At 40.7% G+C, this 26280-nt stretch overlaps 1 protein-coding gene across 1 annotated transcript in view; it reads right to left on the bottom strand.

Annotated features, from left to right (window-relative positions):
* Nucleotides 1–26280, bottom strand: part of LOC140477203 (protein disulfide-isomerase TMX3-like) — a 139021-nt gene that overhangs the window by 3576 nt on the left and 109165 nt on the right. Inside the window, exons 12-15 of the mRNA XM_072570687.1 lie at nt 17446–17499; nt 12723–12779; nt 9732–9861; nt 9121–9189 (exon numbers count right to left, since the gene is read on the bottom strand). Of these exons, the coding sequence (XP_072426788.1) occupies nt 9121–9189; nt 9732–9861; nt 12723–12779; nt 17446–17499 (310 nt within the window). The remainder of the gene's footprint in view (nt 1–9120; nt 9190–9731; nt 9862–12722; nt 12780–17445; nt 17500–26280) is intronic.

Below are 26280 nucleotides of genomic sequence, written 5' to 3'. Positions count from 1 at the left end.
AACCTGTTATGTATTAGTTTTACACCATCAAGAATTGTCATGGAGTCATAGAGCTGTACAGCATGGAAACTGACCCTTCTGTCCAACTCATGCATGCCAACCAGATATCCTAAATTAATCTAGTCCCATCTGCCAGCATTTGGCCCATATCCCTCTAAAGCCTTCGTATTCACGTATCCATCCAGATGCCTTATAAATGTTGTAATTGTACCATCCTCCATCACTTCCTCTGGCAGCTCATTCCATACAGGTACCACCTTCTGCATGTAAAAGTTGCCCCTTAGGTCCCTTTTATATCTTTCCTCTCTCACCTTAAACTCTAGTTTTGGACTCTCCTACCTTGGGAAAAAAACCTTAACTATTCACCCTATCCATGCTCCTCATGATTTTATATACCTCTAAGATCCCCCTCAGCCTCTGACAGTGCAGGGAGAAAAGCCCTACCTTATTCAACCTCTCCCTGTAGCTCAAAACCTCTAACCCCTGCAACATCCTTGTAAATGTCTTCTTTCAAGCTTAACATCTTTCTTACAGCAGGGAAACCAGAATTGAAAAAAGTATTCCAAAAGTGGCCTAACCAATGTCCTGAACAGCTTTAACATGACATTCCAACCCCTATACTCAATGCACAGACTAATAAAAGCAAGTGTACCAAACATCATCTTTTCTACTCATTTTACCTGTGACTCCACCTTCAAGGAACTATGAATCTGCACCCCATGATCTCTTTGTTTGGCAACACTCCCTAGGACCTTACCATTAAGGCCCTGATTGACCTTTCCAAAATGCAGCACCTCAAATTTATCCAAGTTAAATTCCATTTGCCACTCTTCAGTCCTTCAGCCTATCTGATCAAGGTCTGTTTTACTCTGAAATAACATTCTTCACTGTCCACTACATCACCAATTTTGGTATCATCTGCAAACATATTAATTATTTCTCTTATATTCACATCCAAATCATTTATATAAATGACAAAAAGCAATGGACCCAGCACTGATTCTTGAGGCATACTGATGGTCACAGGCCTCCTGTTTGAAAACAACCCTCCTCCATCACCAGCCTCTCTGTCTCCTACTTTCTAAGCCAATTTTGTATCCAAATGGCGAGCTCTCTCTGGAGTCTGTGAGATCTAATTTTGTTAACCAGTCTACAATGCAGAACTGTGTCGAAGGCCTTGCTGAAATCTATACAGACAATGCCCATTGCTCTGCCTTTATAGATCTTCTTTGTCACTTCTTAAAAAACTCAAGTTAGTGAGACACAACCTCCCCCCAGAAAGCCATGTTGATGATCCCTAATCAGTCTTTTCTTCCAAGTAAATCCTGTCCCTCAGAGTCTCCTCCAACAACTTACCCACCATTGATGTCAGGCTCACCGGTCCATAGTTCCCTGTCTTTTCCTTACCACCTGTCTTAAATGGTATCACATTATTCACCCTCCAATCTTCTGACACCTCACCTGTGGATTTTGCTGATACAAATATCTGAGCAAGAGATCAGCAATCACTTCCCTCACTTCTCACAAACATCTGGGACAGACGTAATCAGGCCCTGGGATGTATCCACCTTTATGCACTTTAAGGTTTCCAGCACTTCCTCCTATGTAATATGGACACTTTTCAATACATCACTTTCTCCAAGTACACCAGTTTACATATCCTTCTTCACAGTAAATGCTAATAAGAAATACTCATTTAATATCTCACATCTTCTGCATAGACAGCTTTCTTAATCTTTATTCTTTTGTCTTTAATGTATTTGTAATCTCTTTGGATTCTCCTTAACCCTATTTGTTAAAGCTATCTCATGTCCTCTTAATTTCCCTTGCGTATACTCTTAATGTCCTTATACTCTTAGAGAGATTCACACGATTCCAGCTGTCTATACCTGCCATTTGCTTCCTTTTTCTTGACCAGAACCTCAATTTCTCTAGTAATCCAACCCACACTAACCAGCCTTACCCTTCACATTAACAAGAACATACTGTCTCCAGAATCTCGTTACCTCATTTTTAAAAGCCTCTCACTTTCTGATTGCCTCGATCAACTTTCAAAAGTTGACTGTCTAAGTTTTTGCCCAGTACCATCTTTTTGGCCTAACCTCAATTTCAAACTTCAAGTTTTAGACCCAATCTATCCTTTTCAATAACTATTTTAAAACTAATATAATTATAATCCTTAGTCCCAAAGTGCTCCCTCACTGACAACTCAGTCACTAGCCCTGCCTTATTTCCCCAAGATAAAGTCAGGCTTTGCACCTTCTCTAGTAGATACATCCAGATATTGAAGAAAGTTTTTTCAAATACACTTAAAATTCCTCTCCATCCAAGCCCTTAACACAATGGTAGTCCCAGTCTACCATTTGGAAAATTAAAATCCCCTACCATTACAACCCAACCATTTAGAAATATTGAAGATCTTATTCCAAATTTTCTTCTCAATGTCCTACTGATCATTGTCTTATTTCTCAGTTCTGCCCAAGTAATTTCACTGGATGTACTCCCAGTAATACCCTTCCTAGGTACAGCCTTAATGTTGTCTCTAATTTTGTACCAAAAATGCCACTCTCCCTCCTCTTTCCTTCCCAAAGCTGCCAGTCATGCTCTCCCCTGCTACATTTTCTGTAATAGCTACGATATCCCATGTTCTGGATTAGTGGTGCTGGAAGAGCACAGCAGTTCAGGCAGCATCTGAGGAGCAGTAAAATCGACGTTTCGGGCAAAAGCCCTTCATCAGGAATAAAGGCAGAGAGCCTGAAGGGTGGAGATGTCCCATGTCCCCAGCCATACCCTGAGTTCATCTGCCTTACCTGTCAGGCACCTTGCATCAAAACAAATATAGATTAATTCATCAGTCTATTGTCCTTGATAGAATCACATGATATCTTTGTTTAACCTAACAGACGTGTATTCATTTTCTTTTACAATTCTTTCTGCCTTTCTTAACTCAGAGTCGGACCTTTGTTTTAGCTTATTGTCAGAGAAAAGACTGAGTTTCAAATGATTTTGAGAGGTTGCTCACTAGCATTGACCGGATAAAATCATGGTATCATACAGAATTAACAAATAGAAATTTCTGTTAGTTACTTTTAGCTACTAGAGATTTCCTACACAATTCTCTCTCTACTTTAAGCAGCAATAGTTTTCAACAATTAAAACATTTTACTTCAAATTAAAAAGCAAAAGGGGATACACGCGGCAAGTACTTCACACAGAGGGTGGTGGGCATTTGGAACGCATTGCCAGCAGAGGTGGTAGAGGCAGGCATGGTAGATTCATTTAAGTTGCGTCTGGATAAATGCAGGAGTAGGTGGGGGAGTACAGGGATACAGATGCTTAGGAATTGACCAACAGGTTTACACATTACATTTTGATTGGCTCAGGCTTGGAGGGCTGAAGGGCCTGTTCCTGGGCTGTAAATTTTATTTGTTCTTTGTGTACACAATCAAACAAAACTTATTGTAGACATTAAAAAAAACAAAATTCTCCAAATGTGTTGACAAACTCAAGACTAAATTATGGATAACCATAGTTTTTTTTATTATTCACTCATGAGATGTGGATGCCACTGACTGCCCAGCATTTACTGCCTGCCATTAGTTACCTTTAAGAAGGTGGTGATAGCGAACCGCCTTCTTGAACCCCTGCAGTCCATATTCTATAAACAGAATCACAATACTATTAAGGAAGAATTCCAGTATTTTGGCCCAGTGACAAGAACCGTAATGTATTTACAAGTCAGGATGGGGAGTAGCTTGCAGGGGAACTTGCAGATGGTGGTGTTCTCATGTATCTGCTACCCTTGTCCTTCCAATGAAAGTGGTCCTGAGTTTGGAAGGTGCTATCGAAGGTGAATTCCTGCAGTGCATCTTGCAGACAGTATACACTGCTGCTCATACGCATCGGTGGTGGAGTGTTTTGCCAATCAAGTAGGGTGCTTTGGATGGTTCTCAAGTGTTGTTGGAGCAGTACTCATCCAGGCAAGTGAGGAGCATTAAATCACACTCCTGATTTATGCATTGTAGCTGAATTACTTGCTGGCTTCTAACCTGCTCTTGTATCCCTATACTTATTTGGCAAGTTTGGTCAATGGTAACACCCAGCATGGTGATAGTGGGGGATTATGTAATGGTAACACCACTTCAATGTCAAGGGACTGTAGTTAGATTGTGTCTTATTGGAGATGACTACTGCCTGGCATTTGAGTGGCACAAATGTTACTTGCTACTTTTCAGCCTAAGCCTGGATATTGTTCAGGTTTGGTTTCATTTGAACATGGACTGCTTCAGTATGAGATATCTTAAATAGGTGGACATTCCCCATAATACTTTCAGTTTACATGTTTACAGTGGTCTCTCAATGGTGGAAGATAGAGTGAGTATTGGTATAGCTGAACAGAAGTGACAAAGACAGAGAATTAGATTTCCAACAGCAGATGGACTTGTGCAGGTGGCAATGTTGCAAAGCTGTAAATAGGCAATCTTGTAACATATAGAAGAGTACACAGAGCTAGTAACTCAACTCAAGGTTGAACAAACATCCTGGAAGCAGAGATCCCAAATAGTTTGGTTTCAACCTTGGACAGTAGCTGGGGAGGTTTTGGAATGTGTGATGAACAAATGAGGCTATGCCTATGTGTAAGTGTGAGGGAGTCACGGCTCATCCATTATTGAATTTCTAACAAACAGACTGACAACACAGAGAAAGTGCTAGTCAAAATAAAGTGGGGGACAAGTGGCTTGTGTGTATCATCAGGGCAAATGTAGAAAGCTGAGCTCCTATTTGTGAATGAAGCTTTCAGGCAACAGCACATGGAGGTGGATGAGTTAGGATCAGGTACTCATCCTGTGCAGAACTCAAAGCAAAACTGTGCGAGTGGAAAGCAGTAAGAGAAGGAATTTCTGGAAATGCCATGACTCCAAATGGATCAACAAGAGTAGCACAAAGAGTAATTTTGTGAACTTGAAGAAGGGCGTTGGTCATGCAGTCTCTTCAGCCTGCTCCAATATTCAATTAGAACATGACTGATCTTCTACATCAGCACTATTTTCCTGCAATGTTCCCACATCCCTTGATATCTTTAACATTGAGAAATCCATCAATCTCTGTCTTAAACATACTCTCCGCCTGACCTACCATAGTCACCTGGGGTAAAGATTTAGAAATATTCACCACCCTGAGTGGAAAAAATTCCTTTTCACCTCAGTCCAAAATGCCCTGCCAATATTCTGAGACAGTGTCCCTGGTCCTAGACCCCTCACCTCCAGGGGAAAGATTGATTGAGAAGAATAAGGGCTATCTATCATTTTCATACAGAATGTTATTTGTGATTTTGGTTTTGGGGGGTGGGGTGGAATTCACATGCAGGTTTGCAGAGAAGATCAGTGTGCATTTGACAGGTGACATAAATTCTGTAGAAGTTGGAGAGGTAAAGCATATTTAAATGGGTTAGTAGTTCACCAGCTGAAAGAGATTATGTCAATATCTTGAGGGAGTAGTTCAGACAGGGTTTTAAAAAAGGAAGATCAATGCCTGAAAGGAAGGAACTGTTTTCAATGTCAGTTAGCATTGGTATTGGACAAGGTACTTGGCTGTTCAGAGGTTTAGTGGCAATATGCACAGGTCAAAAGTGTCATAGACAAGATGAGGTAAAAAAAAAGAGGATGTTTAGAAAATCGTAGCTTCAAGGGTTAGGGAAAGAGGTCTGGAGGATGTTTGGACTGATGGCAAGAGCTGATCAAAGGACTTCAGTGTTGCAGACAATACCATTCAGAAGTTTTTTACAAATGCTCTTGGTAACAATTGTGGAGGATACAGGGGAGGGTTGCTCTTTAAGCAGGTTATTGAGAATGGAGGAAAAACTGGTGATTTTGGCAGAGGAGAACAAGGCCCACTAGTGCGAATTGTGGTCCAGAGATGGACAGTAAATCAGTTGTGTTCCAAGTGTCTTATTTTTGTAGGGAAGGGTTATCATATTTTAAAACATACTTGCTTTTGAATTTTACATTCCAAAGTTCATAGAGGTATGGGTTTATTTTAAACTGAAGAAAATGTTTTGCAAATTAGCAAAACTGTGATTCTTTTAAGAATACAATCCTTATATTATTGTGCAAAGGTTGGAATCATGACTTTGCTTCCTTTACTTATTTGTCTCCAATTTAAAGGCAAATCAACATGTGCTGGTTGGATGAAGATAAATACTGTTTAAGAAAGAGAAAGAAAATCCTTTCAGGCTTAGACTTTAGGGGAGGCCTTTTGGGCTCAGCAGGCACATTTTAATGACTGAATAAGCTGAACTGGAAGGTCAAAGTCTACTAAGTGTCTCATGGCAATGTCCATTGCTGATGACAAGATGACTTCTACTCATGCCTTAATTCCAGGACTGGCTCCTCTTTTGGAGCAGTCGTTGATAATAGGATATTCCTTCCTTAAGGAATAGGTTTTGGTATGCAAAACAATAGTTCAGTGTATATTTACATTTAAGAACAATGCTATGTACTTCTGATTAACTTTAATAAGATTGTTTGGCACAACCAATATAGAAAATTCTTTTTAAACAATTACTAATTCACCACCTAAAGCATTGAAAATAACTGTGCAGACAAATGACTAGCATTTTACCAATGTCATTTTAAGTGCAGCTTGGTGCAAATTTTAATAATCCTGTAATGTATAGCGGATTGCTATTTCCCACCAGTTAATTTAAGGTTATATTTTGATTCCTTTCAGTGATTTCCTACACAGATGTAATGTTCAGTTATGATATATTCACAAATTGAACAATGTGGCTTGAATAAAACAAACAGTGGCGTTTGAAATAATTTTGCACAACTGAGGAGAAAGAAAATGAAATTTAAACCTCATCCTAAATTGCTTAACCATCCAAATTAGGATAGCTGTAAGAAGGACAGCTGCCTCCCAAAAATTGGATATTGTCAGTTTAGAATGCTAATTTAAGCAACTGTATTGTTTATGTGTGGGCAAGTTGCAAATTTACATGCTTGGTATGCTGTTCTAAGTGATGCTTGGGAGAAACATATAGATGAAAAGTGATGAATTTTGTTCTTGATCTATTGTGTAGATGCATCAGATCTTGTACTCGCAGCACAAGTTCACTTGATTAGTTTAAGCAACAGTAGTTTTTATCAACAACTATTTTGAATAGAGACGCCCAAAGGTTTGTCACATTTATACATCACCATTCATAAATCCCACTTCCTAAGAGTCATCAGAAGGATTTGTTTTTTGGAGGTAATTTCTTTAAATTGCAAAAGTCATCACAGATCCTTTGCAAACATAAGAAAAAAGGGCAAAGTTGAGCATATGGCTTCTTAAAGCTGCTTTGCTATTCAATATGAACACAGCTAAATTGCTTGCGTTTTGAATTTCATATCCTTTCTACCACTGACTAAACCTTAGATTTTCTTTCCAAATGGGAATTTATCTACGTCAGCCTTAAAAATATTTAGCGACTCCATCGCCACTACTTTGCAGTAATAAATTCCAAGATTGAATAGTCTTCAGAAACAAGTTCTCTTCTCTGTACTAAAAATGAAACCCTAACTTTAGAACAATGGTCTTAGTTCTAGAATGACCCACAAGAGGAAATACCCTTTCCACATTCACCTTGACTATTTAGGATCTTGTAAACCTCATTCAAGTCAACCCTTACTCCTCTTGTAATAGAGTCAGAGGTCTACAGCATGGAAACAGGCCCTTTGGCTCAACTTGCCCACGCTGCTCAGTTTTCACGATTAAACTAGTACCATTTTGCCTGCATTTGGTCAATATCCCTCCATACCCATCCCATCCATATACCTGTCTAAATTTATTTTTAAATGATGAAATTGTATTTTCTGCCCAGAGGTAGTGGTGGAAGCCTGATCCAGACACTCGCGATGCTCTATGTGAAAATATTTGCCCCTCTGTACCCTTTTGTATCTCTCCCCTCTCACCTTAAACCAATGTGCTCTAGTTTTAGATTCCCTCCAGGGGAAAGGCTCTTGGCTACCTACCCTATCTATGCCTTTCATTATTTTATAGACATTTACAAAGTCACCCTAGTCTCCTATGCTCCAGAGAAAGAAGTCCCAACCTATCCAACCTCACCTTCTAACTCAAACTTTTCATCCCAAGTAGCATCCTAGTAAATCTTCTCTGCACTCTTTTCCAGTTTAATGATATCCTTTCTACAGTAGGTGACCAGAACTGTTTGCAGCCATCTAAATGTGGCCTCACCAACATCTTGTACAGCTCTCCAGTAGACACAAAACCAATCTATCCTCCTAAGCATCGTGTTCATTCCGGGTATGAATCTGATAAATCTCTTGGTATGAATTTAATACATTTCAGTGCAGGCTGTTCCTGTGCTGTTCTGTTCTTTATTCCATCTGCAGAGCCTCCATGGCATCCTCCATAATTAGTATGATGACAGCGAAACAAATGCTGGTGGACAACCTTAATGGAGTGGACACTGTCTGTATGGCCAAAAAAAATTCTCTGCTTCTATGTAATGTTTTTCCATCTCTCAAATGACAAACATTCATGAGGCCTCAGTGCATCAGGTCAAACATAAACAAAGAAACGTCCTGCTAGTTATCAGGTACCACCCACCTCTCAGATGATGAATGAATGAATGAGTTACCAAAGAAGCTGGTGGAGGTGGTTACAATTACAACATTCAAAAGGCATCTGGATGGGTACATGAACAGGAAGAGTTTACAGGGATATAGGTCAAATATTGGTAAACGGGACTAGAACAATTTAGGATATCTGGTTGGTGTGGATGAGTTGAACTGAAGGGTTTGTTTATGTGCTGTATAACTCCATCACTCTTACATAACTACAACCGTGCTGTAAAACCATTTTTGTAAAGCTTTGTGTTTTTCTTAAAAAAATACACAAATGTTGAAAATTGTTAAGTTTAGACTTTTTTTTGGTAAAGGTCACAAAACCATCAAAACGTATGAAATAATTTATTTTTCAGACAGAAATTCTAAAAATGCAAAAACAACAAAGTTCCATAACCAAGCATTGCATTTCTTTTCACAAATTATCTTTTCTCCAGAAGTTCTACTTCAGAAATAAAGTGCAAGGGGAATGAAATTTGCAAATACTCACTAATATGGTGGATTTTCCATCATATAATAATCTTCTAACACGATAATAGAAACTGTCTCCACCTTGGGCCTGAAAATCAAGTGCAAGAGTATCTAGAATAACTGTCAAACATTAAAACACAAATGCAAGGCAAACGGTATTCCAGAAATAAAACAAAAATGGACTAAATTTAAGACAATGAACTGGGCTTGAATGCTACAGAGAAAGTTTGCAACGAACTTCCAAATTTCACAGTATAATTCAATCCAAGTGGCTGCATTTGGTAATCTGAAAACATCCATTAGGACAAATCCACCATCCTCTGAGCATCATACCCAGACCCATCAAGGAGAACTACTTCTGAAACTGAAATATTTCCCATATCCTTCACAGAAAAAAATCAAATTTAAACTCTCTCAAAAAGGTTTTCTTCTATTCAGTACAGGAAACTCCCAAAAACAAGCCCACACCAGCTCTGTACCAAATCTTAACCTTACGTGTAATGTAGCTTATGACTGTGGCAGTGATGAAATGGTGAATATGGGGAAAAGAGACTGGGAGAAATTTGTAGAGGTTAAAAATACTATTTAAAAATACGTGTATTGGAACTATTTATTATTCTTAAAACTTACTTGTGCTGACCCTTCCATTATATCATTAATAAACTTAATCAAATCCTCGATGCTCTCAATTGCAGTTTCTGGTATAAAGTACTGTTGGTTTGAAGTATTCAATACAACAATGGAAGGAACGATGACCTCGCTGAAAGAAAATGTACAAGGAAATATTTTAAATAAGTAGTAACAACTTACACAAAATAATTTAACATTTCAGCTTACATTTCCATTGAAAGTTTTGATAACTGTTAAATAGAACGGTTAATGAATACATATAAATTAGCTTGTAGTGTACTTACTGTCCCATCTAGTGTTGGCATCTAGAAATACACTTGCAGATGGTGTACATACCTGCTGCATGTCAGTGGTGAAGGAATTGAATATTTAAGTTAGTGAATAGACTGCTTTCTTTTGGAGGGTATTGAACTTCAAGTTCATTTGCATTGCATCAATCCAGGCAGTGAGAAGTACGGTATCCTGACTTACGTCTTGTAGATGCTAGATAGATTTTGAGGAGTTAGTCACCAAGATTCCCAGCGTCTTAGGTGCTCTTGCCAAGAAATATTGGGCTCTTCCTAGAGATCAGTAAGTGCACGTAGCAAGTTACCAAATGAGCAGCTAGAGAGCTGGGTTTGATCTTGCAACTGTACTGACTTGGTTGTACTGTAGCTGTTATGAAGGAAGCTTGGTTAGCGATTTCCAAATCCACAACTTCAACCACCTACTATGGAAGCAATACCACTTACAAGTCTCACTCCAAGCCACATATCATTTTGACTGGAAACTACGTCACTGTCACTACCACTGAGTCAAAATCTTGGAACTCACTTCCTAACAACACTGTGGAAATACGTACACTGCATGGACTGCAGTGTTTTAAGAAGGTAGTCCACCATCAGCTTCTCAGGGACAATTACAAATGGGCAATAAATGCTGACCTTGCCCATGACATACTTATCCCATGAATGAATCTAAGAGGTCTTTAAAGAGTTATTTTTATTTTAGCTTCACGTTCTACAGTAATCAGCTTGTTTCTTTGTAAATATGATCCTATTCAAAATGTAGTGCAGCAAACGTTTATTAACTGGTACCTATGGGACCAGGAGTGTACTGGTTCATCAAATAATTGGTTGATCAAGAGGCCCATATAGTCAACATAAAAACACACATGAAGTAACAAATGTAATGCAGGGGGTATACACATCACTGTTATACTTTAGTGATTTTAGAGAAGATTGTAGCTCAGGTTGATTATAAAATATGTAAGTTAGCTCACTGAGCTGGCAGATTTGTTTTCAGACGTTTTGTCACCATACTACGTAACATCATCAGTGAGAGTCTCTAGAGACTGTCAGTGATGTTAACTAGTATAGTGATGAAGCATCTGATAACAAATCTTCCAGCTCAGCAAGCTAATTTACATACTTACTGTTGTACTTTATTCACTTAAATAATAATGCAACTTTTTCTTAAATAAAACTTAGCAGCAGAGAGCCTTCTCATTTACACTCTGAACTGACCACTTAGACATTGCGATAATACATTAAATTTCCAGGATTTCAGATATCTAATTTTTGCCGGTTTATCGAGAGTGCCAGTTCATAAAGTGCAAGTTAAAACAAAGTTTGCTGCAGTTTTGAAATCTACACAAGTAACATCCACACCAAGTTTTAGTGTAGATATCCTATCAATTTAGTGAATTTTCCAAAGGTTAGAGTAATAGTAATGGATAACAAAGAAATGGCAGAGGAACCGAATAATTTTCAGCCGAAAAGTCTGAAGGTGGATAAATCACTCAGAGCAGTTGGACTAAACCCCAGAGGTCTGAAGAATCTGAAGGGAAGTGGGAGTGTCATTATTGGTGTGAAGACTTCAGGGGGTTTGCAGAAGTGTCACGGGAAGAAAATCCATTCATGTATTTGCCTCTGATTGCTGCCCAAGGATTCCACTGAAAAGGTGAATGGGTGCAAGAGGCAGGATAAGGTTTGACTATGCCGTTCATAATAAAGTAACCTGTTGGCATACACCATCTAAAACCACTTCCATGAGACACCAGAAGGCTGCCAAGAGTCATCAAACTAGAAAGTGTCTTCATAAGGCTAACAAAATATAAAATATAAGCTTTACTGGCAGTGGGACCATTTTCACCCGAGGGACATTTGAAATTTGCTGCAAGGTCCTATTTATTAGACAACCCCTGAAAAATTAGCAATAGATAGTTCCTTATCCCAGTGTCATCAACATTCTAGAGATACATAAAAGCTTTTCTGTGTTACTGTCTTTTTCTCTGCTAATCTATGTGCAATGTCCCACACAGAAATGAAGATAAAGTCTTTCAAAAGATTAAAATATGTGGCAGAATTCATAATGCTAACATTACACCTTCTCAGTACTCCAGTATCAGACTCCCTCCCCCCTCTCCCCCAAATAAATATCTGCAATACCTAAGCTCACTATTGAGAAATATTTGGTACCTTTGTTCCTCTTTAACTGTCACTCACTGTTCCAATAATCTCCCACTTTATTTTTGAACTCTATTTTTAAATAGAAATAGGACAAGAAATCAAATCTCCATTTCTGTCTGTATATTCAGAGAATCTCTTTCTCTCTCTCTCTCTGTGCAATTTTCTTTTCCTCAATATTTACAATTAAAAACAATAGTGGGTTCCAATGGAAACGAAACCACAGTATGAAGAATGGTCCCGTTGTATTCTTCATAAACGTATTATCAAAAATCAACAAATTAAGAGTGTGAAAAGGCAAAACAAGTCACAAAATACAGAAGATTAAAATTAATTACTATTTTGCATTGACCCCACCTCCATTCTAAGTTATTTCAACAAAGTTTCCGACAAGACAATCACCAATCATTTCAACATAAAAAAACATATACTGTTGAAGTCATTAGAATTAACATTCAAAACAGATAACAGTACATTAAGAAAGGTCCTGGCACATCTTAAAATTTCATTATGATTAATTAGTTAAAAATGAGTAAATACGTACTCCATTATGACACTGTTGATATAGTCAGCTCCATCTATATGCCCAAACTGGAAATTCCTGTCAACAAATTGACACAGAACACTTCAAGTAAACATATTTTAAGAATCTTTAGCATACCCCATAAAATAGGGCTCATTTCCACAGATTAAAGCTGTGTTGATGATGAACACAAGTTTTCACCTTCAGTGCAATGCTCAGTCAGTGCTGAACTATCATAAGTTGTTGCACTATAATTCAGATTTTAAGCTAAGTGCTCATGTTGATGTTGAAAATCCCATGGTACTATTCAAACAGGAGCAGGAACGCTCACTCAGCAATCAATCAATATCACTTGAACACAAATCATCTGTCCTTTATTTCACTGTTATTTGTGCAGTCTCATCTATGTAATGTGACATGTGAGTTTCTGTGAATTACAATGGATTGTTGTTGGCCTTGGAGCATGTTGAGATGTCATGGCACTTGGAAACGTGCTTTATAAAGACAAGGTTTTCTTTCAAGGAACAATAGGGTTTTAAAAAAAAAATCATCCTGTTCGGAGATGTTATTATATACCGCTGCTGCAAATGGGACTTGAACTTGGCTCACCTGACCCAGAGATAGGGACACAACCACTGTGCCAAGCCAGCCTGAAGGAATGACAGAACGATAGAAATTTCAAAATCTTGCATCAGCTCTTTTTCAAAAAAATATATTTGCCTCAATCTGCTGTATGTTCACCATATCCTTTACATATTTTCATCAAATCATTTCTTAGTGATATTTAATAGCTTTCAATAAGGAAGTGGATAAATTTTCAGACATGTAACTTCTTAAAACCTCTTAAGTAATGATCTGAAACCTATGCCCTCTATTCTTTGGATCATCATAGAGTCATGCAGTACGGAAACAGACCCCTTTGATTCAACCAGTCCAAGTTGAACATAATTCCAAGCTAAACTAGTTCCTATTATAACTCCAGATGCTCACCAACCAAATTCCCATCCAGGAGCATTGAATGTATCAATTTCCATCACACATTTAGACTGTATTCTAAATTCAAACACTCATTGTATTTAAGTTTTAGCTCATTATTTGTTCTATTGTCAATTACCCTAAATCGGTTTCTACTGGTTATTTCCTTTTCCACCAATAGGAACAGTTAGTCTCCATCATTTATGTCCAAATATCTCATGATTTTGAATACTATCAACTTTCCTCATGGATCATGGTTTCCCATTGGGGAAATGAGTCACCTTTCTCAACAACTGCAGAAACAGGTGACTGGGAAGACGGTTACTTTAAGCCCTTAAATGATTAATAATGGACTATGCAAAAGGTCCTTAAATGCTAGCGAATTGAGAAAGTCACCTATTGACCATCTCATTTAAAGACTTAATTGCTGAGGCAGAGTTAACTTGCCCCACTAATTCCCCTTCTCTCATCTCTCCAGGAAGCAGAAAATCATGGCCATGATCCTATGTGACTTTTAAAACTGTTCCTCAACCTTCCTTACTCCATTCAACAATTTCAGTACGGATGTCTCTTTTCTAGCATTCACTCGAGAATTGTGTTCCTTATGCTGCCTTTCAGCATTCCTACCAAAATATTCCACTTTTCTGCATTAAATTCCACCAGTCAATGTATTCTTGAATTCTATCACTACCCTCCTAGAGTTCACAATTCCTCCAAGTTGTGTCAACTTCATGGTTTGAAATTGTTTCTTGTATAACCAAACCTAGGTAATGAATTTAAATCATGAGAAACAGCAGTCCAACTACTGACTTCTGGAGATCCCTCACACAATAAAAAACAACTTTTACCACAGAGTTAAACAGCATGGAAACAGACCCTTTGGTCTGGTCAGTCCATGCTGACCATAATTCCAAACTAAACTAGTTGCACCTGCCTGCACTTGGCCCATAACCCTCCAAACATTTCTTACTCATGCACTTATCTACATGTTTTTTAAACGCTGTAATGGCATCTACATCCACTACTTCCTTTGGAATTTCATACCATGCACAAACCACTGTCTTTAAAAAAAGACCTGCTTCTCATGTCTTAAATCTTTCTCTCCTCAGATTAAAAATATGCCCCCTAGTCTTGAAATTCCCCACTCTTGGGGAAAAGACACCTTAGCTATACTCCTCTTTATTTTATAAACCTCTATCAGGTCACCTCTTGACCTTCCATACTCCAGTGAAAAAAATCAGAGCCTATAATAACTCAAACCCTCCATTCCCAGCAACACCCTGGTAAATCCCTCATGAACCCTCTCCAGCTTAATACCACTACCCTCCATTTCCTGTCACTCAGCCAATTTCTCATTCATGCTGCCACTTTCCTTTTTATTCCATTTTGTTCAATTTTGTTAGTCAGCTTACTAAATGGTGTTTTATCCAAATCCTTTTGGAATGTTACCCCCAAAAACCATCTCTCTTACATCATCAAAAATTGATGAACGTTAGCTAAATACAAATTGCCTCTTTTAAAAACCATGCTGGCTTTCGTTAAAAAAACTGGACTTGTTCAAGCATCTCATAACTTTATCCAAGAATGTTACTTTCAAAACTTTTCCAGTACCAAAATTAAACTGAAATCTGGAGTTGCTAGATAGATCTTCACACCATTCTTCAAATAAAGGTATAACATTTCTTAATTCACAAGTCCTTGACTGTCACTCCCTTAACCAAGAATTGATGGGAAATTATGGCCAGTACCTCCATGAATTCCAACCTTCCTTCTGCATTATCTGATGCACCGAACATCCCATTATCCTGGTTTCTTATCAACTCCAAGGGCAACCCTACTTTCTAATACCTTTGTTTCCCAGTTCTTAACCCATCCAACATCGTGCTTATCTCCTATTTTGGCAGCATCTTCTTTCTTTGTAAAGACAGGTACAAAGTATTAATTTAGTACCTCAGCCATGTTCTTTGCCTCCGTCAGCAGATCCCTTTTTGGTGCTTCATCAGCCCCACCCACCTCCTCTCGCTTCGCTATTACTATTCATATTCTGGAAATCCCTTCATATTTAAAGAGAAGATAGATAGGAGTTAGATGAAGTTGTTTTGGGAATTTGGCAGTTCTCTCTTATAGAGAAATAATTTATTTGTGACTGTATATTAGGGCAGGACTGTCATGTAAGTAGTACAGACAGGTATGCTGGCAGTTTACGATTAGTGATAAAACATTCACAACCCTTTTACAAAATCATTATGGTATGTTTATTTGGAATTATTTATGGGCCATATCAAATCAAATACATATATTAAAATACAAACACTACATTTGACAAATAGGTAGGTTTCTGTTTGATATGTAGCTTTCCACTTGCATATTTCTCCACTCCAAGTTGCTTCAAAAGGTTATGAAATGATTATGAAACACTGCAATAATACCTTAACTAGAATTTACTTTGTTAAAATGTGATGTTCCTTTTGCTACAGCCTATTCTGGTCTGATTACAGTATTGATTAGATGGGAGTTGAAATTGAGTTCAATATCAGAACTTCAATACTGAAATAAATATGTACATGGAAAAGGTGCAGAAGTAGGCCATTTGGCCCCTTGAGTGAGACTGATCATCTTGCACAGTACCCTATTCCCATTTTCCTCCTACACAGTTTGATCCTTTTTGCTCCAAGAACTATATTTAACTCCTTCTTGAAAACATTTAATGTTTTGGCCTTGACCAATTTTTGTGGCAGAGAATTCCACTGGCTCACCATTCTTTGTGCGGAGAAATTTATCATCTTAATCCTAAATGACCTCACTGTATCCTTAAATTGTAACCACCTTGTTTTGGACTCCTTGATCATCAGGAACAGCCTTCCTCTGTACCACAAGTATTCCAAAGAGAATGAATTATGTTTTCAGAGGTTTCCTTTCAGACAGGTAGTATTTATAGAATCATAGAATTACACAGTGCATTTGGCCTGTCACAAAAACCTTTTCAAAAAGAGTTAGCCAATTAACCCCACTCTTTCCCCATAGCTTTTTTTCCCTTTTGAAAGGTATTTCAGATTCTTTTTTTGAATGTTAGTATTAAATCTGCTTGAGCCGTTGTTTCAGGCAACGTGCTCCAGACCATCGTAACTCATACACAAAGAACTTCTCACCTCCCCTTTCGGTCTTTTTTCAATTGTCTTAAATCAACATCCTCAGTTTATTGACTCTTCTGGCAGTGCAAATAGGTTCCACTTATGTTATCATATTAAAACTCATAAGTTTGAGCATCACCAATAAATATCCCTCAAATATTGAATCAGAGTTTCTCTAGTCTATCGCAATGGAGTCCCTCAGCCTATTTGCTCTGCACCCTTTCCAAAGCCTAGCATCTTTCCTAAAATATGGTCCTCAGAAGTGAGCACAATTCAGTTGGGGCTGAGTCAGCGTTCAATAAAAGTTGAACATAAATTCCCTACTTCTGTGTTTTATACTTATCATTTTAGGGCCTAGATGCATGGTGTTTTAATCTTTTTAAGCACGCTGTCACCTTCAAAGATTGTGTAAGTGAACCCCAGGACTCAGTTTCTGAAACATCTTTAAGATTCTACTAAATTGTTTAAAATGTTTATCCTAAATGTTTTTCCTTCTAAAAATGTATCAAATCAATTTTCTATGCACAAAATTTCACCTGCAGTGGGTCTTGCCCATTTCATCAGGCTTTGTCTTCCTGAAGTCTGCTACTATCTTCTTCAATGTGTTTACTACACCCTCAAAATATTTAACAACAAACCTGTGAAACTGTTCCCTGTATCCAGTAGCAACTTCATGAGTAATAGCTTTTAAGCTGAAAAAAAGTAAAAGAAAAATTAAATATTTTACACCATACATATGCACTGCAGTTTATCTTGCATTTTATATATAATACTGATGCATGGAATAAGAACACTATTTATTCAGCAAAATGCTGATATTCTTCCAGCGCATTCCTTTAATCAACTAACTAGTTTGTGTAAAATTTCAGGTGGAGGTGGGTACTGCAGATGCTGGAAATTAGAGATTAGATTAGAGTGGTGCTGGAAAAGCACAGCAGGTCAGGCAGCATCCAAAGAGCAGGAAAATCTACGTTTCAGACCAAAACCCTTCATCAAGAATGAGACTGGGAGTCTTGGGGGTGGAGAGATAAATGGGAGGGGGGTGGGGCTGGGGAGAAGGTAGCTGAGTGTGCAATAGGTGGATGGAAGTGGGGGGTAAAGGTGATAGGTTGGAGGGGAGGGTGGAGCAGAGGGGTGGAAAGGAAGCTTGACAGGTGGCACAGGTCATGAGGACAGTGCTGAGCTGGAAGTTTGGAACTGAGGAAACTGGTGAAGTCCACATTGATGCCATGTGGTTGAAGGGTTCCGAGGTGAAGATGAGACGTTCTTCCTCTAGGCGTGGGTGGTAAGGGAGTGGCGATGGAAGAGATGCAGGATCTGTATGTCCTCAGCAGAGTGGGAGGGGGAGTTGAAATGTTGGGCCACGGGGTCAGCAAATGATGTAATGTATACGGAGGTTGGTGGGGTGTAATGTGAGGACCAGGAGGTCCTTGTTGCGGGTGGAGTGGTGGGGTTTGAGGGTGGAGGTGTGGGACGTAGATGAGGCACTGGAGGGGGTCTTCAACCACGTGGAAGGAGAAATTGCGTACTTTAACGAAGGAGGCCATCTGGTGTGTTCTGTGGTGAAACTGGTCCTCCTGGGAGGAGATGCGGCAGCGGTGGAGGAATTGGGAATAAAGGATAGCATTTTTGCAAGAGGTAGGGTGGGAGGAGGGAGGTGTTATCCAGGTAGCTGTGGGAGTCAGTGGGTGAGTAGAAAATGTCAGTATTGAGTCAGTCACCGTTGATGGAGATGGAGAAGTCCAGGAAGGGGAGAGAGGTGTCAGAGATGGTCCAGATGAATTTAAGGTCGGTGTGTAATGTGTTGGTGAAGGCGATGAACTATTCAACCTCCTTGTGGGAGCACGAGGTGGTGCCTATGCAGTCATCAATGTAGTGGAGCCGATGTAACTCTGGAAGATAAACTGTTCTTTGTAGCTGACAAAGAGACAGGCGTAGCTGGGACCCATGCGGGTGCCATGGCTACCCCTTTCATTTGGAGGAAGTGGGAGGATTAGAAGAGAAATTGTTGAGGGTGAGGACCACTTCAGCCAAATGAATAAGAGTGTCAGTGGAAGGGTAATGGTGGGATGTCAGAAGCAGCAGCAGCAGAGGGCTTAGAGGCCCTGGTCATGATGGATGGAGGTACAGAGGGATTGGATGTCCATGGTGAAGATGAGGTATTGGGGGCCAGGGAAATGGAAGTCTTCAAGGGGTGTAAGTTTTCGAGGAGGTGGAGGGCGTGGGTGGTGTCCCAAATATGTATGGGGAGTTCCTGGACCAGGGGTATAGGACAGTATTGAGGTAGGTAGAGATGAATTCTATGGGGCAGGAACAGGCTGAGACTGTTGGGGTAATCAGGTGTGTTATGTTTCACTTGAGTTATTGAAGTTTTTCCCTGAACTACACTGAAGCATAGCAGAAGACCATTGCTTCTCATGTGCAACACTTCAAAAACAAATGAAGGACAAGAAATTGGGCAGCACGGTGGTTAGCACTGCTGCCTCACAGTGCCAGAGACCCGGGTTCAATTCCCGCCTCAGGCGACTGACTGTGTGGAGTTTGCACATTCTCCCTGTGTCTGTGTGGGTTTCCTCTGGGTGCTCCGGTTTCCTTCCACAGTCCAAAGATGTGCAGGTCAGGTGATTTGGCCATGTTAAATCGTCCGTAGTGTTAGGTAAGGGGTAACTGTAGGGGTATGGGTGGGTTGCGCTTCGGCGGGTCGGTGTGGACTTGTTGGGCCGAAGGGCCTGTTTCCACACTGTAAGTAATCTAATCTAAAAAAATGGAAGAACAAATGGAAAACAAAGAAAAGTGGGTGAATATGGTACACAAGATGGTCAAGGTACATAAGGAGGATAGAATACATAAGGATTAAGAGATAAAAGATGAAAAGTGAGAATACAAGGAAGAGAGAATAGAAGAAGAGAGAGTTTTGTGGTGGGCTTGTTAGGCATGAGATTCCTATGGAGATAAAAACAGATATACTAGGAGCAAGATTTGCCATTTCACTCTGACCAGTTAGGTCGTTCAATACGATTATGGCTGATCTTCTACCTCAATGCTAGATTCCTGCTTTCTCATCATACCCATTGATGGACTTTAAAAATCTAAAAACGAATCTATATTTTTCTTGAATGCATTCAGTAACATGGTCTGTACAGCCTTCTGTGGTAGAGAATTTCACAGGTTCACTACTGTTTGAGTGAAGCTCTGGTATCCACATTATAAAGGGGACATGATTGTACTGGAGAGGGCACAGGAGATTTACCAGGATGCTGCCTGGACTGAAGAGAGAATGGCTAGCTTGGAGTTGTCTTCATGGGAACAAAGGAGACTGAGTGAGGGCTTGCTAGAGATAAATCCTCTTCATTGGGGAGACAGGCCACCTACTTGCGGAACATTTCTTAGAACACTTCTGGGACACCCGCACCAGCCAACCCAACCGCCCCGTGGTGGAACACTTCAACTCCCCCTCCTACTCTGCCAAGGACATGCAGGTCCTTGGCCTACTTCATCGCCAGACCATGGCAACACAACGCCTGGATGAAGAGTGCCTCATCTTCCGCCTAGGAACCCTCCAACCACAAGGAATGAATGCAGATTTCTCCAGCTTCCTCATTTCCCCTCCCCCCACCTTATCTCAGTCCCAACCCTCAGACTCAGCACCGCCTTCTTGACCTGCAATCTTCTTCCCAAACTCTCCGCCCCCCACCCCCTCTCCGGCCTATCACCCTCACCTTAACCTCCTTCCACCTATCGCATTCCCAACACCCCTCCCCCAAGTCCCTCATCCCTTCCTGTTATCTTAGCCTGCCTGGCACACCCTCCTCATTCCTGAAGGGCTTATGCCCGAAACGTCGATTCTCCTACTCCTTGGATGCTGCCTGACCTGCTGCGCTTTTCCAGCAACACATTTTTGAACATAAATAAAATTATGAATAGATAGGGTATACAGGATAGAATGTTTCCCCTTGGTGGAACAATCTATGGCTGGAGCATAGATTTAAGGTAAGGGGCAACAGGTTTAGAGGGGTTTAAATGCTGGAAAATTGGATTAGAATCGTTAGGTGCTTTGTTTTTAACTGGCACACATTTCATAGGCTGTAGATTTCTATGACTCTGTGTCTATGCTGTGTCCAGAGACTGAGTCCCCTAGTTCTGATCTCCCCAATTATGGAAAATATTCTCCCTATATTTAGTCTGCCCAGCCCTGTTAGAGTTTTATAAACTTCAATCAGATTCCTTCTCATCCTTAAACTCCAGTGAATATAGGCTCAACTAAATAAATCTCTGCTCATAGGTTAGTCCTGCTATCACCAGTATAAGGCTGGGGAACCTCCGCTGCACTCTATACAAGTATACTCTTTCTCAAGTAGGGAGACGGAAACTGCACATAATATTCCAGGGGCAGCCTCACTAATGTCCTGCATAACTGCAGGAAGACATCCCTATCTTTGAACTCTATTAAAAGGAGGGATGAAGCAATGAGAGATACAACTGGAGGGGTGGGGAACAGAATAGAGGTAGGAAAGTTTTGGGTTTCAGTGAAATTTATAGAGAATAGAAGATGGCCCATCAGAAAACGATTGGATCAATTGAGTCTAAAGGAATCAAAGGCATAGATGAGGATTTCAGAAGAAGAGGGAGAGATTGGGGCATAAGCAATGTTATGGGAGATGTTCGATGAAGAGTGGATGCTGGACAAACAATTTGGCATTTCAGAGGCATTGGAGAGGCAGAGGTGGCGGTGAGGATTTAAGATTCTGATCCATGTCTGCAGATGAAATTACCAAGGGAAACGTCCAAATATGAAGGGAAAGGAGAGGATCAATGATTAAGTCATGGGCGATTGTGGAGATAATGATGTGATTTTGAAAGGGATCACATTGCCATAGCATCAATAGCAATGACTGGATAGACAAGAGTGTAAAATGAAATCAAGCAGGAGCAGGGTACTGAGCTGGATAACAGTGAAAAGAAAAAAAAATGGTTTGTTGAACAATGTCAAAGTCTCTCCCAATTTGAGAAGGGATAATGCACCATAGTTATTCAAATGATGGCACTCATTGTGCTATAGATGGAAACTGGATTGTAGAGATTTCAAAAGGAATGTTCAACAGCATTATTATATATAAAAAAATGCTGTAAACAGGATGATAGTTTTCAAGAACAGGGGATCAATGGTGAGAGTTGAGGGCAGGCGATGACAGTGGTTTTCAAAGTCAAAGGGTCAGTACCAATGGTGAAAGAAGTATTTACTAGTATCAGTTAGTATGATGGCCAGGAAGGGAGTTGGATAATCTCAGGATTGCTCTAGTAATATAGAAAAAGGAAGATTGAGCAAATGAACACGCGGCTAGAAAATTGGTACAAAAATTGTAAATGTTAAGATTTCTGGGCGAGATGGGACCTGTACAAGGATGATGGGTTACACCTTAGCACCTGGGACTAATATTAATGTAACAAGATTCGCTATTGCTGTTGCAGAGGATTTAAACTGTCAGGTGAATGGGAATCCAAGAGGGAATTCAGATAGAATTAAAACAAAGCTATAGTTATAGCTGGAAAGTGGAAAGTAGCAGAAATAAATCTGAGTCAAACTACAGTGTAATATTAAGGCAGCAGGTTTAAAATCCTCCATTTTGAACAGAGTAGCGAGAAGAGAGGGTAGAGAGAAGAAAGAAGCTGTTGGGAAGTTTTAAGTGGGTGAGATCTTCGCTGTAGGGCCTCCCTCCCACCCATCTCCTCTAACTTTACAAAGAATCTGTAAACTCAGGAAGCTTTCCGGTTTTCTCTTTTCTTCTCTTCCTTGTTTTGTCCTGTGAGGGCTTTCAAATTAGAGGGGTATAGCTGTTAGGGCAGTTGCATGGTCCACCTGAAGAATGTGGCAGGTGAGAGACACGACACGTCTCCGCTGACCACATCTGCGGGAAGTGCACCCAACCACCGAGTCAGGGAATTGTAGCTGAAGCTGGATAAACTACGACTCATTCAGGAGGCTGAGAGAGAAATTGAGAGGATGTACAGAAAGGTGGTCACTCCTCAGACAGAGGATAAGGACAGTTGGATTACAAGCTGAAGAAAGGGAACTGATGGACAGAGCAGGGATCCCCTGTGGCCATTCCCCTCAGCAATAAGTATATAGTTTTGGATACTGCTGGTGGGGATGGCCTACCAGGGGAAAGCCATTGTTGTCAGGTCTCTGGCACTGAGCCTGGCACTGTGGCTCAGAAGGGAAGGGAGGAGAATAGAAAATCGCTAGTGGTAGGGGACTTAGTAGTTAAACAGATTGACAGGAGATTTTGTGGTCAAGAACGGGACTCCCAGAAGGTATGTTGCCTCCCTGGTGCCAGGGTCCAGGATGTCACCGATCGGGTTTACAAGATTCTGAAGGGGGAAGGTAAGCAGCCAGAAATAAGGTACATATTGGCACCAATGATATAGCCAGGAAAGGGACTGAAGATCTGAAAAGTGACTAGAGAGAGCTAGATTGGAAGCTGAAGAGCAGGACGAGCAGAGTAGTGTTCTTAGATTTGCTATCAGTGCCACAAGATAATGAGTTGAGGGACAGTCAGCGAGTGCGGCTTAACACGTGGCTGCGAGGCTGGTGCAGGAGGGAGGGCTTCAGATACTTAGACCATTGGGATGCTTTCTGGGGAAGGTGGGACTTGTACATGAAGGATGGGGCGCACCTGAACTGGAAGGGCACAAATGTCCTGGGTGGGAGATTTGCTCGTGTGGTTCAGGAGGGTTTCAACTAGTTTGGCAGGGAGGTGGGAAACAGAGCTACACATTGGGGGATGGGGGACACTGACAGGATGTATTGAATCTATTGGGAAGGTTTTTCATATGATGGAACAAAAAGGATCCGTTAAAGTTTGTCTGCTTGAACACAAGGAGTGTCAGAAATAACTTGTACTTGGGAATATGATGTTGCAGCCATAATGGAGACGTGGGTTTCACAGGGGCAAGAATGGTTGCTAGATGCTCCAGGATTTAGACCATTTAAAAACAACAGGGAGGGTGGAAGAGGAGGGGTTGGAGCATTGCCAATTAGAGAGTGCATCACAGCTACAGAAATGAAGGTTGTCCAGGAAGGTTTGTCTACTGAGTCAGTATGAGTAGGAGTTAGGAACAGGAAAAGAGCAGCCACCCAGTTGGAGGTTTTCTACAGACTCCCTAATTTCAGTAGGGAGATCAAAGAACTCATAGGCCAGCAGAGTTTAGAAAAATGCAGATGTAGCAAGGTTGTTGTTATGGGTGACTTCAACTTTCCAAATACTGATTGGAACCTCCTGAATGCAGATGGTTTGGATGGAGCTTTTGTCAGGAGTGTTCAGGAAGGATTCCTTACAAAGTATGTAATCAGGCTGACAAAGGGAGAGGCCATTTTGGATTTATGCTCGGCAATGAGCCAGGACACGTGTCAGATCTCGCGATGGGAGAACACTTTGGTGACAGCGAACATAACTGCCTCACATTTACCATAGCCATGGAGAGGAAAAGGAGTAATTACCATGGGAAGATATTTAATTGGGGAAAAGGAAATTATGATGCTATCAGACAGGAGTTGGGAAGTACAGATTGGGAGCAACTGTTCCACACAAAGGGCACAACAGACATGTGGAGACTGTTTAAGGAGCAGTTGTTGCGAGTGATGCATAATTTGTTCCTCTGAAACAGACAAGGGGTAAGATTAAGGAGCCTTGAGTAACGAGAACAGAGGAGCTTCTTGTCAAAACGAAGAAGGCAGCTTACATAAGATGGAGGAAGCAAGGGTCTACCACAGCTTTAGATGATTACAGGCTTGCGAGAAAGGAGGTCAGAAATGGACTGAGAAGAGTCAGCGGTGGGGGTGGGGGCACGAGAAAGTCTTGGCGGGAAGGATTAGGGAGAACCCAAAGGCATTTTACTCATACATGAGGAATAAGAAAATGATCAGGGAGAAGGTTGGGCCGATCAGGGATAGCGTAGGGAACGTGTGTGTGGAGTCTGAGCAGATAGGGGAAGCCCTAAATGAGTTTTTGGGTTCGGTTTTCACTAAGGAAAGGGACCTTGTTGCGAATGAGAACTTTGAGGAGCTGGGAAATAGGCTTGAACAGATCAAGATGAATGTAGTTGATTTGCTCAAAATTTTGGCAAACATTTAAGATTGATAAGTCCCCAGGGTCAGACTAGATTTATCCTAGGCTGCTCCGGGAAGTGAGAATGATTAGATTAGTTTCCCTATAGTGTGGAAACAGGTCCTTCAGTCCAACAAGTCCACACCGACTCTCCGAAGAGTAACCCACCCAGACCCATTTCCCTCTGACGAATACAACTCACACTATGGGCAATTTAGAATGGCTAATTCACCTGACCTGCACATCTTTGGACTGTGGGAGGAAACCGGAGCACCCAGAGGAAACCCATGCAGACACTGGGAGAACGTTCAAACTCCACACAGACAGTTGCCCAAAGCTGGAATCGAACCTGTGACCCTGGTGCTGTGAGGCAGCAGTGCTAACCACTGAGCCACCGTGCTGTCCCATGGAGGGTGCTAAGCGGCTGGCGAAGATCTTTGCTTCCTCATTCTCCATGGGAGTCATAGAAGAGGATTGTAGGGAGGTGAATGTTGTTCCTCTTTTCAAGAAGGGTAATAAATAGGGAAATCCCAAGCAATTACAGACCAGTCAGTCTTATGTCTGTGGTCAGCAAACTTTGGAAAGGATTCGGAGGGATAGGATTTATGACTATTTGGAAAAGCATAATGTGATTAAAGGCAGTCAGCATGGCTTTGAGAGGGGCAGGTCATGCATCACAAATCTTTGAGTTCTTTGAGGAGGTGATGAGAGAGATCGATGAAGGTCGAGCAGTGCATGCATTTGATAAGGTTCCCCATGGTAAGCTCATTCATAAAGTCAGGAGGTATGGGATAGGGAGATTTGGCTGTTTGGATTCAGAATTGGTTGGCTGACAGAAGGCAGAGAGTAGTTGTAGATGGGAAGTATTCTGCCTGGAAGTTAATGGTGAGTGGTGTCCCGCAGGGCTTTGTTCTTAGGCCTCTGCTCTTTACAGTTTTTATAAATGACTTAGATGAGGAGGTCGAGGGTGGGTTAGTAAATTTTCCAATGACACAAATGATAGTATTGAGGGCTATTGCGGGCTGCAGCGCGATATAGACAGGATGCAGAGCTGGCCTGAGAAATGGCAGATAGAATTCGACCTGGATAAATGCGAAGTGATGCATTTTGGAAGGTCAAACTTGAATGCTGAATATAGGATTACAGACAGGATTCTTGGCAGTGTGGAGGAACAGCGAGATCTTGGTGTTCAAGTGCATAGATCCCTCAAAGTTGCCACCCAAGTGGATAAGGTTGTTAAGCAAGCATATGGTGTTTTGGCTTTCATTAATAGGAAGGAGACTTGATCCCCCTATCAGAAGAATGATGTGAAACTTGAAAGGGTTCAGAAACGATTTAGAAGAACGCTGCCAGGGTTGCAGGATGTGA

Source organism: Chiloscyllium punctatum, chromosome 5, assembly GCF_047496795.1.
Source record: "Chiloscyllium punctatum isolate Juve2018m chromosome 5, sChiPun1.3, whole genome shotgun sequence".
Taxonomy (NCBI): Eukaryota; Metazoa; Chordata; class Chondrichthyes; order Orectolobiformes; family Hemiscylliidae; genus Chiloscyllium; species Chiloscyllium punctatum.
This window is presented reverse-complemented; position numbering and strand designations above follow the sequence as displayed.